This window comes from Canis lupus, chromosome X (assembly GCF_003254725.2).
Source record: "Canis lupus dingo isolate Sandy chromosome X, ASM325472v2, whole genome shotgun sequence".
In the NCBI taxonomy this organism is placed as follows: domain Eukaryota; kingdom Metazoa; phylum Chordata; class Mammalia; order Carnivora; family Canidae; genus Canis; species Canis lupus.
Window position 1 is genome coordinate 80,998,863 of NC_064281.1, and position 18,102 is coordinate 81,016,964.

Genomic DNA, 18,102 nt, shown 5'->3' on the forward strand with positions numbered 1-18,102 from the left:
CTGTTTTATAACAATCATTTACCCATATGCTATAATTGCCTAACACATTGTTGTTATTACTTTGAACAGTTATCTTTTAAATAACTTAAAAATAAGATTTTATTTTACCTTTATGTATTCTGTCTCCTATGCTCTTCTTTTCTTTATAGAGACCTAATTTTCTGAACTCTATCATTTTCCTTCACTCTGGAAAATCTTTTTTGAAAAAGAAATATTTCTCACAAAGCAGATTTACTATTGACAAATTCCCTCAGTTTTTGTTTGTCTGAGAAAGTCTTTTTTATTTTTTGTTTCATTTTTGAAGGATTGTTTTGCTGGATACAGACTCCTAGGCGAGTGTTTTTTTCTTTCAATACTTTCAATATTTTACTTTTCTCTTCTTGCTTTCTTGAATTTCTGACAAGAAATCCAATGTAATTCTTATTGTTCCTCTAATAATGTGTTTTCCCTGGGTGTTTTCAAGATTTTCTCTTTGTCTCAGTTTTCTGTGTTTGAATATGATATGCTTAGGTGTATTTTGGGAGTATTTATCCTGGTTAGTATTGTTTTCCCAGATCCTGTATCTGTGGTCTAGTGTCTGTCATTAATCTTGGAAAATTCTCAGTTATTCCTACTTCAACTATTTCTTCTCCTTTTATTCTCCTTCTGGCATTCCAATAGCATGTATGTTATACCATTTGAAATTATCCCATAGTTCTTGGATATTATTTTCCTTTTTTTTTTACAGTCCTCTTACTCTTTGCATTTCAGTTTGGGAAGTTTCTACTGGCATGTCTTCAAGCATACTGATTCTTTCCTCGGTCACTTCCCATCTAATGATGAGTGTACCCAAATCATTTCATTTCTTTTTAGTGTTTTTGATTTCTTGCATCTTCTTCTGATTCTGAGTTTCTATCTATCTGCTTACATTACTCATCTGTGCTTGCATATTATATATTTTCTCTAATAGATTCTGTAGTATATTGATCATAGTTACTTTAAATTCCATATATCTGTTAATTCCAAAACTTGTATATCTAAGTTTGGTTCTGATGCTGGCTTTGTCTCTTCAAACTGGTTTTCCTTTCAGCACACCCTGTGATTTTTTGTTGTTGTTGAAAGCTGGACATGATGTATAAATTAAGAGGAACTAAGGTAAATAGGGCATTAGTATGAGGTTTTATGTTAATGTGGCCAGGAGTTGGCTGTGTTTGGTGTTTATTCTAGTTGTAGATGTTAGAGGTTTCAATTTCCTCTAATGTCCTTGTTTTTTCTCTCCTGTTTTTTTTTTTTTGGGGGGGGGGGCGGTTCCTTAAAAACTCCTTAAATGGAGTCAGCCTTGTAAGTCTTTCAGCTATCATCCATAGTTAGTGTACTGAAGCCCTATTGATGGGGCAGTAAAGTGTGTGGCAAGGGAAACATTCTATAATCTCATAATTAAGTCTCAACTCTTTTAGTGTGCCCGTGTCCCTAGCTTGTAACCTTCGTAAGTGTTTCATAGCTTTTTTTTCTTTCTCTCTTAGATGAGACAGGAAAGTTAGAGGCATCTGGAGTTGGAGAATTTCCCTTCTTGCCAGCTGGCAAAGGCTTTCATAAAGTTGTTTCACTTGCTGGGTATCCCTTTGTTAGGCAGAAGCTCTGGATGTATTTCAAAATGATTACTTTTTCCTTCTGCATGCCAGGAACAGGAGATTGTTTCTTGGCCTTTCCCCTTGAGAACCTAGTGGGGTTCCTAGAGTTAAAAGTCATGAAAATGTGAGGGTCATCATAGACTGAGGCCCCTAGAATTTGTCACTCAAACAATCTACATTCTACTTCCAGAAATTTGTCAAGGTTACCATGTAAAGGTCCTTACCAGTTTATGGCTCCAATGCTTTTTGCTACTGATAAGCAGGTCTGGGCTGTGATTCTCTGTAATTGCCTTTCTCTCTAGATTTTGGGGTCACAGTTTACTCTGTGACTTCAGTTCTCTGATGGGTCAAAGAAAAGTCATTGCTGTTTCCTTTTTTCAGCTATTTTTCTTGTTATAAGTCATGAGTGACAATTTCCAAGCACTTTACATGTTGGAGCTGAAACCAAGGAGCTTTTTGCATTCAATATTGTGAGTTTCATGCATGTTGATACCTGTAGTTCTATTTTATTCATTTTCTATACCGTATTCTATTTTATGAATATACCATGCTTTATCCATTCTCCTGCTGATGAACAAGTGTGTTGTTTATAAATAATGCTACAGTGAGTATCTTTATAACATTTCCTAATGTGCATGTGTAGGAGTTCCTCTAGGATACCTAGGAGTGGGATTGCTGACTTACGGTGTATGAGCATCTTATATTTTACTAGATATTGCCACAATATTCATAAAAGTTATTGTCCTCATTTATATTCACCCAGCAATATATTAGAGTTCTTACTGTCTCATATGTTCACCAATACTTGGCATTGACAGGCCTTTAAAGGAATGCCAACTTCCTGGGTGTTAAATAGCTTTTCACTGTAGTTATATTTTGCATTTCTTTGATTGCTAATAAGATGTTATAATTAATTGGCTATTCAAGTTTTCGCCCCTGTAAATTGCCTGTTCACATCATCTGGCTATTTATTTATTTATTTACTTATTATTGGTTTGTAGAGAAAGAGTTCCTTAAAATGACTCAAAAAGCACAAACCATCAAATAAAATACTGATGGCTTGATAACATTAAGATGAAAGACTTCTGCTTAACGAAAGACATCAGAAATGTTTAAAAGCCACCTACTGGACGAATATATTTGCTAGATAAGCAACACATGTTTGTATCCGAAATTTAAAAATAATTTCTAGGCAGCTGGATGGCTCAGTTGGTTAAGTGTCTGATTTGTGATCTCAGCTCAAGTCTTGCTCTCAGGCTCATGAGTTCAAGCCCTGTGTTGGGGGCTTCATGCTGGACCATGGAGCCTACTTAAAATTTTTTTTTCTATAAATAATACGAAAAACTAAACAAATAATGGGCAAAGAAATGCAACAGGCAAAGCACACAAGGTTACTGAAAAGCTAACAAATGCATAATTACAAGCTTAACTTGATTGCAAATCAAAAACATGCAAATTAAATCAATGAGATACCTTCAAACATTTTAGACTGGCAAAAATAAAAAGTCCAATGCTAAAGAATCTTGGCAAGGATATGAAAGAGATTTCTGAAAACCTGCTCATGGAGTTGAATATATACATATCCTATATCATAGTAATTCCACTCCTAGGAATGTAATCTAGAACAATAATTCTTAAAATGTCACTCTTAGACCAGCAGCATCAGCACCTCATAGGAACTTGTTGGAAATGCAAATTCTCAGGCCCTACTCCAGGTCTGCTGAATAAGAGATTCTGAAGGTGGAGCCCAGAAATCTGTCTTTTAACAAGCCTTCCAGATGATGCTGGTGAATACTAACATTTGAGAATCACTGCAATAGAGCAATATTTTTCCAACTTTTTTGACTGAGATCTATAGGAAGAAATGCATTTTACATTCTGGCCCACATACATATCACATATCACGTACACACACACACACACACACACACACACCAAAAGCTTCCAGAAACAGTAATCACCCTTACTCTACAGAATATACTTTGATATTTTCTATTCTATTCCGTTTTGTTTCATTAAAAAAATTGCTTGTTGTGACCTACTAATTGTAACCTGAAGTTTGAAAAAGTGTCCTAGAGAAACTCTTATACATATGCAACAGGAGATAAGTACAGTGTTCATTGCAGAATTGCCTGTAATAGCAAAAATAAAAAGAAAATATCTTCAGGAGAATGGATACATTATAGTATATTTCTACAATGGAATACTACATAGTTCCTTATAGTATTAAAATAAGTTTCAAAAGCATGTATATTGAGTAAAAAAAGCAAGTTGTAGAAGGATATGTAGAGTATAATATCTGTACTTTTAAATATGTAAAATTATTATGAATATATAAATATGTAGTAAAAATATAAAAACATGCATCTGAATGATAAATAACAAATTCAGGATAATAGTTCCCTCTGGAGAGGAGATTGGGAAATGGGATTGGTGAGGGATACTTGGAAGTCTTCGGGTATATCCATAAGGCTCTATTATCTTTCTAACTAAGCTAATATGGAAATTATTATGTATTGATAAAGATGGCTGGCTAGGTATAATGGTATTTGCTATATTATTCTCTATAACTTTTTGTATATTAGTATTATTTTATAATAAAAAACACAAATCAAGCTGCCCTTGAACTAACAGTAAAAATATATTAGAAATGCAATCACTCAAAGGAAATTGCTTTAATATCCCTCATCCACACTGCCTTTTTTTAAAATTCAGGGACAGCCAGAACCTAATATTATTTTTTTGGTTTTGTTTTTTAAATTAAACACAACCAAGCATATGTTCCAGGGGCTTGTGTTGCCTCTTTGAGTGACATTGCAATAAAATTTTCCATTCTGGATGTAACATATACCAATAATGTGAAATAATGAGGTGATCAATAAAACAAGGATTGTTTAGAACTCTACGTATCTATTTGTCAATTTCTCAAGATTTAGAGGCCCTACACTTTCACTTTGCTACTTAGTATCAGCAATTTAAAGTCATATGTCACATGAGAGTCAGGTGGAGTATTCTAAAAAAAAAAAAAAACTCACGTAATAACAGTAAACTCTACTCAAAACCAGGTGGCCAATTATTTATGGACTACTAGCAGAGGAACTTCGGCTACCTGATATGGTGGTCCTATGAGTATTACTTGATTTATTACTAGCCTAGGAAACTGGAGGTTGCTTTTCCTTCAATTCAGGGCCTCTAATGGATATGAACTAGTTTCATCAAGATTTCTTTAAAACTCTAGGGTAGCTTCAGACCTTAGGAAACCACAAAGAACATCAGAGGAAATACACTACTTATATAGTATGGAGAGATTAATAGTCCAAGTCAAGGAAAAACACAATCACAGTACCTATGTCATGATTCCTTGGTATAATCAAAGCTAATTTCAAAGTATTAGTTTAGGTAGAAGTAAAGAAAAATGAAAACAACCCATGTTTTTTTTCTTGGTTTGGCCTATACCTTGTTTGGCTCCCCTGGATTATATGAAGAAAACATAGGAATTTTTCGGATCTCTTCCTCTGACAAACGATTTCTCTGGATCTCATCTTCTGGGACAAATTCTATTGGCTGCGTCAGCTTCTTAGGCCCAGTCCAACACTGCTCAGGTGAATTATCAATAACTTTTGCCACATGGAGACTGGGACCTTTACCCTGTGCTGCCTGTTTTCCCTTGTCCTGGAGTAATGACGGGTTCTCAGCTGTGTCACTATCTCCCACTGATGTAGCTGAGACCAGTGAGTGGGAAGCAAAGGGTTCACCTCTCATAAGTTGGAACTCTTCAAGACGTTTTTTCATTATCATCTCTTGGTAAAAACTTTCCAGGTTGTTCATGGGATCACCTTTGTTCTTCTTTTGGGGTTCATCTAGATCAAGACAAAGAGATAGGGAAGTTCTACAAAGCCTACCAATACAACCTTTCACAAATAATAAAAATTAAATCTTGGCTCTCAGATATAGAAACTCTGTGGGGATAAGTTTGACAAATGACAATAGTATACAGCTGTTTTAATGTAGTGCATCTCAAGCAATGCTGGAACTATGGTGAGGCAAGCAAGGCACCTCAGGCACAAAATTTAAGGAGGTACTCACTCTCAGAGTCATGCAAGTACATGCACCTAAGTGATAAGGACATTAAAAAAATGTAACCAGTACAGCATTATCCCACTTCACAAAATTAATAATAATTCCTGAGTTCAGATTCAAATGGCTCTGATTATCTCAAACGTCACTTCTGACACCTGGCTGTTCAATGCAGAATCTAAACCAGGCTATGGCTGTTCTCTCTCTTCTGTCTTAAAACAGTGCCCCTCTTTTCCATTTCTCCAACTCATTTTTTTCTCCATCCTATTGAATGATTAGAGGAACCACATCATTTGTTCAGAGAACAAATGAAATTTGGCTGATTATTCATCATGTTATTGTTTAACTTTTTCCTCAAACCCCTCTATCTCTTACAAACTGGCAGTTAAATCTAGATTTGTGCTATCTAATACAATAGTCACTGGCCATACAAATTTATTTAAAGTAATGTTTTAGATATCAGTTCCCCAGTTAACCGAGTCACATTTCAAATGATCAACAGCCATATGTGGCTAATGGATACCATAATGGGCAGAAGAGATAGAAACCATTTGCATCATTGTGGAAAGTTGCATTAAGATAGCGCTGATCTAGAGGCTTGACTAGATTCAGGTTCAATATTTAAGGTAGCAATCATCCATAGATAGATGGGTACTTCCTATGACATCACATCTTAGGGCATATAATGTTTGGTGGTCCCACTTTAATGATGCTAAAGTTGATCAGCAGATTTAGAAGGTATTAGTCTGATTGCTCCATTACGAAGTTTCCCCATTCACCTAATGGGTTTTGCACCCATTGATGACCATTGCCTCGATCTGTTAATTAAGAAGTTGCAAAATAAAAAAAAACAAACAAACAAAAAAAAAAAAATTAAAAAAAAAAAAGGGATCCCTGGGTGGTGCAGCGGTTTGGCGCCTGCCTTTGGCCCAGGGCGCGATCCTGGAGACCCCGGATCGAATCCCACATCGGGCTCTCGGTGCATGGAGCCTGCTTCTCCCTCTGCCTGTGTCTCTGCCTCTCTCTCTCTCTGTGTGTGTGACTATCATAAATAAATTAAAAAAAATTAAAAAAAAAGAAGTTGCAAAATGGAGCTCCCCTAATGATATTAGTTCTTCTGTATTTATTAATTCTATTATTTCTTCTGCATTTATTATCTGGAATTCTAAAATGAACTTACCGTCAACTATTTGGGTTTCCCCATATACAGTTCATACAGCAAAGGCCGGACAAATGCTTGATTTCCACCCCCATATTTACCAACTATGAAAGTAATGAGTTAGTACCTTAGAAATGTCCAATGATGACCAACGATTATTTTTAGTATAATCGTGAGATCATTTTCACGTTTGACGTGTTTCACTTTAATGTAATCTTTATTCTTTTTAGTCATCAAATTATCCTACTTGGGACCAGTAAGTCCCTTCAGATTGGCTCCTTGTGTTGCTTTCTAGTTTTCTGGCACAGCAAGATGTCACAAGCTCATTTTGAATATTTCCTGACTCAAACCTAGATTATCTCTCCAAGGAACCCTGGCTCCTTTTAATGGTAAATAGTGTTTAGAAACCACAATGTGTTTGTTGTTAGGTGTGTTGATAGCTGTTGTTTTTGCTTCTGGGGCTTTTCAGTGGACAAAGCTAGGAAATTCTTTAAAAAGAAAAATAAATCATGAGTTCCTATTGGTATTTCCACTTTAAATTTAAGATTACAAGGTTTTTACTCAAACTCTTTGATCTTAGACTTGTATCTCTTTTCACATATGCTTAAAATATTGGCTCAATGATATTAGCCTTTTCCAATAATATGTTTATAGAATTTTAAAATGTTAGTAACAATACTAATATAACTATTAATGACAAAACTACTGAATACAGTTTTATATGTCTTTGCAGTTATTTTTGTCTTTAAAATATATTCCACTAGGCATATACAAATGTTGTTTTAAAGTTACTTTACATAATTACTTTTTCTGTATGGTTATGTTACCAACTTTATTCATAGTTATATTCATTTACCTCAGGTTATTTAAGGAATTGATTTACTTCAAGAATTTTAAGAATTGATTTTTTCCTTTTTGATTATTTTTTAAATTATGCAGAACATTTACATGAATCTAAAATTAAAACTGTGTTATACAGTACCTTCACAAAGTCTCACCTCCATCTCTGTCCCCTTCATCCCATTCCTTTCCTTCTCCATAAATAATAATTTTTCTTAGGTTTTGACATTATGGTTCCATTGTTTCTTTTTTGAAAATATAAGCAAATAGGCAGGCTCACACAACACATATGTGTGTATCTACATAATTCATCAGTTACACCCCTTTCCTATATAAAAGGTAACTTACTATAAATACTGTTCTACAATTTACTTTTTTGTACTTAATAATATATCAGAAATAACTTATTAATGTGTAGAGTTCTTCCCCTTCCTCTTGATATCTGCACAGTACTCTATTGTGTGAATGTACTAGTTTATTTAACTACTCTCCTACTGATGCACATTAGTGCTGTATCCAGTATTTTTTGCTTTTATGAATAATACTCTGACAAATAGCCTTGTGCACAACAGCATTTTGTATTCTTCTAGTATATCTTTGAAACAGATTGCAAGAGGTGGCATTGCTGAGACAAAGGGTGAATGTGTATGCAATTTTTCCACATATTGCTAAATTCTACTCTGTAGGAGTTGTATTATTCTGCATTTCCACCAGCAAGGTATAAGAATATTTATAGAAGGATTTCTTAAAACCCAAAAAAAATACTAATCATTAAGGAAAATATTGACAGATTCAACTAAATTTAAAACTTCTGTTCATTGAAAATATAAAGGGAAAAGTCATAGAATGGAAAAAGATGTTTGCTGCACAAATAACTGGTAAAGAACCATTAAGAAAAGCGGCAGACAACTGAAAAGAGGCCTCACAAAAGAGGAAATATACAGGGCTAATAAATATATGCAAAAGTGCTCAACCATATTAGAATTCAGGGAAATGCTAATTAAGAAGGGTTGGGATATTAATAGAAAACTGCCATACTGGCAAAAATTAAAAAGAACACCAATATCACATGTCAGTGAAATTGTAAAGCCTCATACATTGCTGGTAGTAATGTGCACCCATAGTGAAAATCACTATAATGTTATCTACTGATGTTGAAGATTTGCTCATAATATGACTAATCAGTTCCACTCCTATATATATATACCCTAGAGAAATTTAGGCATATATGTACCAGGATACAATAATAATGTTTAGATCAGTGCTATTTAAAAAAAAAAAAAAAGATCAGTGCTATTTATAATAGCCTGAAACTAGCAAAAATATAAATGTCCATCTAAGAATCAATTACAAAACTGTAGTCAGTTTATATAATGAAATACTATATTCTAATGAAAATGAACAAATTTCAGCTACATATGACCAAGTGGATAAATATTCTAATGTATACCTTCAAAAATAAATATTCAGTGACTATTATGACTCAGGTACTATTCTTTTTTGGGATATATCAATAAATAAAACAAAGTCCCTATCTTCATAGAGCTCAGTGAATATTATATAGTATATCAGAAGGTTATGACTGCTATAAAAAATACAGCAATGTAATGGGTGATTGGAAGTGCTAGGAGGTTATAGTAGTGGTAGTTGCAATTTTAATGTTGGTCTTGGTAAGTCTCATTGAGAAAGTGATATTTGAGAGATATGACTTAAAGAAAGTGAGGGAATCTATTATGCTGATGGTAGAGCGAGGGCTCCAAAGTGGGGAATATGTCTCAAAAAATTTAAAAAGTCTGAAATCATACACATATCTGATCACAATGGAATCACATTAGCGATCCATTGCTAGGGATCCCTGGGTGGCTCAGCAGTTTGGCACCAGCCTTCGGCCCAGGGGGTGATCCTGGAGACCCGGGGTCAAGTCCCACATTGGGCTCCCTGCGTGAAGCCTGCTTCTCCCTTTGCCCCTGTCTCTGCCTCTCTGCCTCTCCCTCTCTCTCCCTCTGTCTCTATGAATAATAAATAAATCTTTAAAAAATAGAGATCCATTGCTAGAAGAAATCTTAGAAAACACAAATATTCAGAAATTAAACGATATACTTCTAAATAACTCCTAAGTCAAAGAACTCAAAAATGAAATTTAAAAAACATTTTCAACTAAATTAAAGGGAAAACACAACATATCTAAATTTATAGATGCAACTAAAACAATGTTAAGAGAGAAATTTGCAGCTTTAAACATCTACGTAAAAAAAAGAAGAATGTTTTTAACCTATAATCTGAGCTTCCAAACTAAGGAAACTAGAAAAAGAGCAAACTTAACCCAAAGCAAGGAAAAAGAAAATAATAAAAATTAAGGAATAAATCAAAGCGACATAAAACAGAAAATTAGAGAAGATCAATGAAACCAAAACCTGTTTCTTTGAAAAGTTTAACAAAATGGTGAACCCTTAGCTAGGCCAGACAAGAAAATAAGAGAGAAGACAAAAATGACTAAAATCAAGAATTAAAGATGAGGCATCATTACTGACACAATAGAACTGGAAATGATTATAAGGGAATATTATGAATAACTTTAGGCCAACAAATTAGAAACCTTAGATGAATGGGCAAATTCATAGAAAGATACAAATTACCAAGCAGATTCAAATATAAAGAGAATAGCTGAATAAACCTATAATAAGTAAATTAGTTCAATCAGCAATCAACAGTCTACCCACAAAGAAAAGTTCAGGTCCAGATACCTTCATTGGTGAATTCTACCAAATATTTAAAGAAATAATGTCAATCATGCACAAACACTCTCAGAAAATAGAGGAGGGAATCTTTTCCAACTTATTCTATGATGTTGGTCTATGATATCAATAGTATACTGAAACCAAAGCTAAACAAAGACATCACAAGCAGGGAAAACTACAGATATCCCTCATGAACAGACAAAAAAATCCTTAACAAAAAATTAGCAAGTCTGCCTAATTCAGGCATTCTCAATATATAGAAATGATTATACACATATAAGTGGAATTTATCTCAGAAATGAGATTGGTTTAACATCTAAGAAATCAATGAATACATCATATTAATAGATTAAAACATTAAATCACATGAGCCCTATAGTGAATGCAGCAAAAGCATTAAATAGAATCCAACACTCATCCATGATTTTTTTAAAAACTTCAATTAACTAGGAATAGAAGGGAACAACTTCAGCCTGCTGAATGATATCCCAAAAATGTCCACATCCTCATTCCTGGAATCTATGAAAATGTTACATGACAAACGAGACTCTACAGATGTGATTAAGTTACAGATCTTGAGTTAGGGAGATTATCTTGGATTATGCAGGTAGGCCCAATATAATTACAAGGATCCTTACTAGGAGGAGGCAGGAGGGTCAGAGACAGAGTAATAGATGGAAGTAGAAGTTGAAGTAATGTGAGGAAAGGGCCATGAGCCAAGGAATTACAGGTGGATTCTAGACATTGGAAAAGGCTCCCCTAGAGAACTCCAGAAGGAAGGCAACCTTATGCACAACTGATTTAACAACTTCTGACCTCTAGAACTGTAAGAGAAGAAATTAGTTGCTTTAAGCCACTAAGTTTATAATAATTAGTTACAGCACCCACAGGAAAGAATGTACTATGATTCTAAAGATCGTGTACAAAAAACCTAGAGCTAAGATCATAGTTAATAGTTAAAAACTGAATGTTTTCCCCTTAAGACTGGGAAAAGGCAAAGATGCTTGCTCTCACCACTTCTTTTTGGAAGATTTTATTTATTCATTCATGAGAGACACAGAGAGAGAGGCAGAGACAGGCCGAGGGAGAAGCAGGCTTCCCACAGGGAGCCCGATGTGGGACGTGATCCCTGGGATCACGCCCTGAACTGAAGGCTGATGCTCAACCACTGAGCCACCCAGGTGGCCCACACTACTTCAATTTGACACTGTACTGAATTCTAGATTGTGCAAGGAAACATACATACATACATACATACATAGACATCCAGATTGGAAAGAAAGAAGTTAAAACTGCCTTATTCATAGGCAACATAATTGTCTAAGTAGAAAATCTGAAGGTATCCACGATAAAACTACTTGAATTAAGTAAAAAATTACAAGATCAAGAATGCAAGACAGATATACAATAATCAATTGTATTTCTATATACATGTATGTAATAATCAGAAAATGAAATAATGGTACACCTGGGTGGCTCAGTGGTTGAGTGTCTGCCTTCGGCCTAGGGCGTGATCCTGGGGCCCGGGGATCAAGTCCCACATCAGGCTCCCTGCATGGAACCTGCTTCTCTCTCTGCCTATGTCTCTGTCTCTCTCTCTCTGTGTCTCTCATGAAGAAATAAATAAAATTAAAAAAAAGAAAATGAAATAGAACAATTCTGTTCACAAGAGCATCAAAATGAAAAAGTAAGAATTAGTAAAAAAATATAATATTTGTAAACTTAAAACTATAAAACATGCTGAAATAAATTACAGAAGAGCTATATAAAGGACGAGACATTCTATGTTCATGGACTAGAATATTCAATATTATTAAAATAGCAGTTTTCCCCAAATTGAACTACAAATTCAACACAATCCTTATCAAATATCAGCAGGCTTTTTTTTAATAGAAAAATTGACAAGCTTGTTCTAAAATTTACATAGAAATACAAAGGGCCTAGAATAACCAAAGCTATTTTGAAAAACAGGAGGAAAATTGGAGGAATTACACTACCTGATTTCAAAATTTATATAAAAGTAAAGACATTCAGAGTATAAGGATAGGCATATACATCAATAGAACCAAAACAAGTGAAATAAACCCTTACATTTATGGTCAATTGATTTTCCACAAAAGTGCCAAGACAATTCATTGGGGGAAATAATAGTCTTTATAATAAATAGTTCTGGGACAGTTAGATATGCATATTTAAAAATATGAACTTAGAACCTTTATCTCACTCACAAAAATGAACCCAAAATCGATAAGAGATCTAATTGTAAGAGCTCAAACTATACACATTCTAGAAGAAAACACAGGAGAGTAGTATCTTTCCTACCTTGAGTTCAGTAATGATTTCTCAGATATGATACCAAAAAGCCCATAAAGGTTACATAAAGGAACAAATTAATAAATGGAACACCATTAAAATTAAAAACTTTTGTGCTTCAAAAGATACCATTAAGAAGATAAAAAGATAAACTACAGACTGGAAGAAAATATTTTCAAGTCATAAAACTTATAAAGTGCTTGTATTCAGAATACATAAAGAACTCTTACCACTCAATACTAAGAAAACAATCCAACCAAAAAATGGGTAAAAGACTTGAATAGACAACTCATCAAAGAAGATATAAGAATGGCTAATAAACACATGAAAAATATTCAGGTTATTTCTTATTATAAAAATTCAAATTAAAACCACGATGAGATATTAGTACACACCTACTAGTATGGCTGTAAAAAAAAAAGGAGGGGTACAAAAAGTGTTGGAAAGGATGTAAAGAAGTAGGAACACTCATACATCACTGATGAGAAAGTAAAATGATGCAACCACACTGGAAAACAGTTTGGCCATCCCTCAAGTGGTTATACAGAGTTATCATATGATCTAGAAAGTCCAGTCACTCGAGAGATATGAAAACACGTCCACACAAAAACTTGGACATGAATGTTAATAGTATTATTCACAGTAGACAAGAAGTGGAAACAACCCAAATGCCATCAGTGATGAAAGGATAAATAAAATGTGGTATATCCATACAATGGAAAATTATTTAGAAATAAAAAGGAATGAATTGCTGATACAGGCTACAATAAGAACAAACTCTGCAAACATGCTGACAGAAACCAAATTCCAAAGACCACATATTGTTAAGACTCCATTTATATGAAACACCTAGATTCAACAAATTTATAGAGACAGAGGCTTGGGGTAGAAGTGGGAGTGATTTATTGCAAATAAACTCATGGGAATTTTGCAGAGGGATGGAAATGCCCTAAGACTGAATTGTATTGATGATTGCATAATTCAATAAATTTACTAAAAGTCACCTAATTGAACATTTATAATAGGGGAATTTTAACACTATTCAGTCTCACACAATGTTAGAACAGAAAATAGGGAAAATGTATTCAAAGACACTAAAGAATAATTAAATGAATGAGAAGATACAGCATATTCACACTTGAAGATCTGAAGATTCATACTGTAAATATGTCAACTCTCCTCAATTCATTTAAATACTTGATGGAATTTCAGTTGAAATCACATAAGAGAAAGTATGTGTGTGAGTATGTGTGTGTGTAACCTGACAAACTGATCCTAAGATTTCCATGGAAAAGCAAAGTATCAAAAGTAAATAAAATACTTTTGAAGAAGAACAAGGTAGAAGGAATGTTTTTTATTGTACTGGATATCAAGACATTAAAAAGCTAAACTGTGATACTGATTCTGATAAACTGATAGCCAAAAAGATCAAAGGTATCAAAGAGAACCCATAAAAACACCCATGCATACATGAACACCTGATATATGACAGAACTAGCAATACAATAACAGTACAGGGACATTTTCAAAACATAGTGTTGGGATAGAGGGTTAGTTATATTGTAAAAACAAACAAACCTGAAATCCTACTTTACACCATATACAGAAATCAATTCCAGTTGGATCAAAGACTTAAATGTGAAAGGCAAAAACATAAAGCCTTCAGAATAAAGAACAATATCTTCCTGAGCTCATGTAGGGTAGGATTCATTGATCAAAGTACAAAAATCACAAAGTAGAAAGAAAAATTAATAGATTTTATTATATAAAAATGAACTTTTATTCATCAAAAGATGCTATAAAGGGAGTGAAATGATAAGCCACAAAATGGGAATAGGCATTTTTATATAGCCAACAAAGAGCAAGTATCCACAATAATAAAGAACTTGTACAAATTTATAAGAAATGCATATTAAGATGAGAGATGAAATTTGGAGATAGAATAGATAGAATATTCAGGACATATAACCACAACACTTTCCTAGTTCCCTCCTCTCCATAGCAGTACTGAAGGTAAGTAGTGATCATTGAGATCTGCCATATCCTAGGGTTTGGGGGCTGAGGTACTCCTTTGATACATGCCTAAAGTGACCTTTGAACCAAGACTGCATCTGGACACATATAAGCAGTTGAAAAGATATTCAGGTAGGAAATAGACATTTCCACATTTGCTAAATAGGCAAAAGAACTGAATAGCCATTTCACAAAGGAAGATATCCAAATGGCAAATTATGTGCAAGAGGGTTTCCAACCTCATTAGATATCAAGAAAAGGAGTTAAAACCACAATGAAACAAACAAAACAACATGGACTCCTGAAAAATATCAATGCCTGCAAGATAGACAGACAGACACACACGCACACACACACACTCACACACACAGAGGAGAACTTTTATAAAGCAAACTAAATGCAACGTTTGATCTCTGATTACATCCTGGATTTAAAATTGAGAAATCTAATTAGAAACTCTATATTAGATAATATTAGTGCAATAATGCTAAATATCTTAAGAATGATCATAATACTATGATTATACAGGAAAATTTCTATGTTCTTAGAAGAGACATAATGAAGTATTTAAGAGTAAAACCTCTTAATGTCTGAAATTTATTTTCAAATTGTGTAGCAATAAACAAACTACACACAGATTCCAGTGTAGAGAAAAACAGAGGTAGAGCAAATGTGGCAAAATGTGGTTGGTAAATGTACTTGAAGGGTGTGGGTGTACTATTCTTTCAATTTTTCTCCATGTTTGAAATTTTTCAAAATAGAAGGTTGAGGAAAATAAGATTTTCCTAACCCTTGAAAAATAAGAAATAACATAAATGAATCCTAATTATTAAGAAAGGGGAAAATAATATAGTGAAATATAATTAAATACCCATCAGATGGGAGTCTGACAATACCCAGTGTGGACAAAGATATGGAACAACCTGAACCTTCTTCACATGTGGTTGGTGGGTTTTTAACTTGGGACAATCCCTTCACAAAAGAGTTGAGATCTATAAAGTTGAGCAGGTATGAATTTTTCACCCCTCAATTCCACTCCTAGTTATATACCCTGAGAAACTCCTGCCCATGTCCCAGGATACATGTACAAGAATGCTAACAGTAGTAGGACTGATACTTGTAGCCCCCACAAATGGAAACAACCCACATGTCCAACTACAGTAAAATGGATAAATAAGTACTGATATGTCCACATAAAGGAATACTATACTACTGTGAAAGTGAATGAACTATGGCTATGCATTGTAATGTGGATGAATCTCACAAATATAATGTTACATAGAAAAGGAAGGCCCAAGAGATTACACACAATCCAATTCACTGATATAATGCCTAAAAACAAGTAAAACTAACCTACTGTCTAGTGATGTATGTATGGGTGGTAAAAATATAAAGAAAAGCAAAGAAATTATTATCACCAGTCAGGAGACTGTTTATATCTGGTAGTCAGGGGGATGTGATTTCTGAAGAGCATACAGGGACTTTGGAGTATTGGCAAAGTTTGATTTCTTGACTTGACTGAACACATGTGTTAAGCGACTCTCTAGTGTGATCCATTTCATTATTAAAAATATTTTTAAAAAAGTAAGAGGGAAAGAAGAGGAGAGAACTCAATATACTGGGTTGAATAGTATCCCCCTAAAATTCATGTCCACCCAGAACCTCAGAACGTAACTTATTTGGAAATAGCATATTTACAGATACAGTTAGGTAAGATAAGGTCGCACTGGATTGGTGCGGGTCCTAAATCCAATGCCTGATGTCTTTTTAAGGAGGTCACGTAGAGACACAGGCACACAGACACACACATCACATAATGACAGAAGCAAAGATTGGAGTGATGTCTCTGCAAGGCAAGGATTGCCAGCAACCACTAGAAGCTAGAAGCTAGGGCACTGAACAGATTCTTCCTCAGAGTCTCCATAAAAACCAAGCCTGTCAACATCTCGATTTGAACTTCTAGCTTCCAGAACTGTGAGAGAATAAATTTCTGTTGTTTTCACTCACCTTGTTTGTGGCACTTTGTTAACAGCAGCCCTAGGAAACTAATATAGATTTTGTACTGGGAATCAGGGTGCTGCTGTAACAAATACTTAAAAAGGTGTAAGTGACTTTGGAATTGGGAAATGGGTAGAGGCTGGAAGAATTTCTGAATTGCCTGACAGCAAAAGGTTGGTTGCCTTGAAGAGACTGTTAGTAGAAATACGGATGTAAATAGTAGTTCTGGTGAGTGCTCAGAAGAGGCCAGTAGAGAAAGCTTCCATCATGTTAGAGAATACATATATCATCATGAATAGAATACTGCTAGAGATATGAACATTAGAAAATGTATTTCTGGTGAGGCATCAGAAGGAAATGATGAACATGATGAACATGTTTCCATGGATGCTGGAAGAAAGGCAATCTTGGTCATCAAGTGGCAGAAACTTGGCTGAATCAAGTTTGGCTGTTGGGTAGAAAGTGTAAGTGATGAACCTGGATATTTAGTTGAACCTGGATATTTCCAAGCAAAGTGTGGAAGATGCAGCCTGATTTCTCTTTGCTGCTTACAATAAAATGAAGAGAAAAGAGAGATAAATTAAGGAAAAGATCTGTGAAAAAAGAAACCAGCACTTGATGATCTATAGAATTCTCAGTGTATCTAAACAATGTGCTCTGGAAACAGGGCCAATGGTATGGCTGGACAGACCTTCACTGAAGAGATTAGGTGTGTGATTCATGAATGCAATCAACCATCTCAGCAAAAGCCAGGAAGAGAGGAGGGGTTATCCAGAAAGGATTTGTGGAAAACCCTTATAACTGATTATAGGGATCTCTTGACATGCATGAGACAAATAAGGTTTCAGAGAATTGTATATCAGCAGAAACAGTGCCAGCCTGGTGTGAAAGTGAAAAAGACAGGACAAAATGAAGGATGAAGGTAAAGTACAGTCTGGCCTCCAAATAATCATATCCATCTCACACACAAAATACATTCACCCCATTGTAGCATCCACAAAAGTCTTAACCTATTCCAGGTAAAGAATAGAATATCTTTCTAGAATATCTAGATATATATCTAGAATATATATCTAGATATATATCTAGAATATCTCTAGCAGTATTCTTTACCTTTGCGAAGGTAAAGCCACAGATGCAAAAGCCAGTGAGGTGGGGCTTCAGCTACCCTGGTAGGCTGAAAAGGTGGGGCTATCCCAGAGGACCCAGAGAACAAGACTACCCCTGGAGGACAGAGGACAGAGCACTGAGCCCAGAGCATCACTCTCAGGCTCTGAGACCTAAGAGAATTTGCCCTCCTGGGCTGTTAACTTGCTTTAGACCAGTAACCCCTTTATTCCTTCCTTTCTGCCCT

At 34.7% G+C, this 18,102-nt stretch overlaps 1 protein-coding gene across 4 annotated transcripts in view; it reads right to left on the minus strand.

Annotated features, from left to right (window-relative positions):
• RBM41 (RNA binding motif protein 41) overlaps positions 1-18,102 on the minus strand; it is a 57,722-nt gene that overhangs the window by 18,728 nt on the left and 20,892 nt on the right. For all 4 annotated transcript variants that reach the window (XM_049107627.1, XM_035711988.2, XM_025431513.3 and 1 more), the window contains one exon: positions 5,067-5,470. In XM_049107627.1, the coding sequence (XP_048963584.1) occupies positions 5,067-5,470 (404 nt within the window). The remainder of the gene's footprint in view (positions 1-5,066; positions 5,471-18,102) is intronic.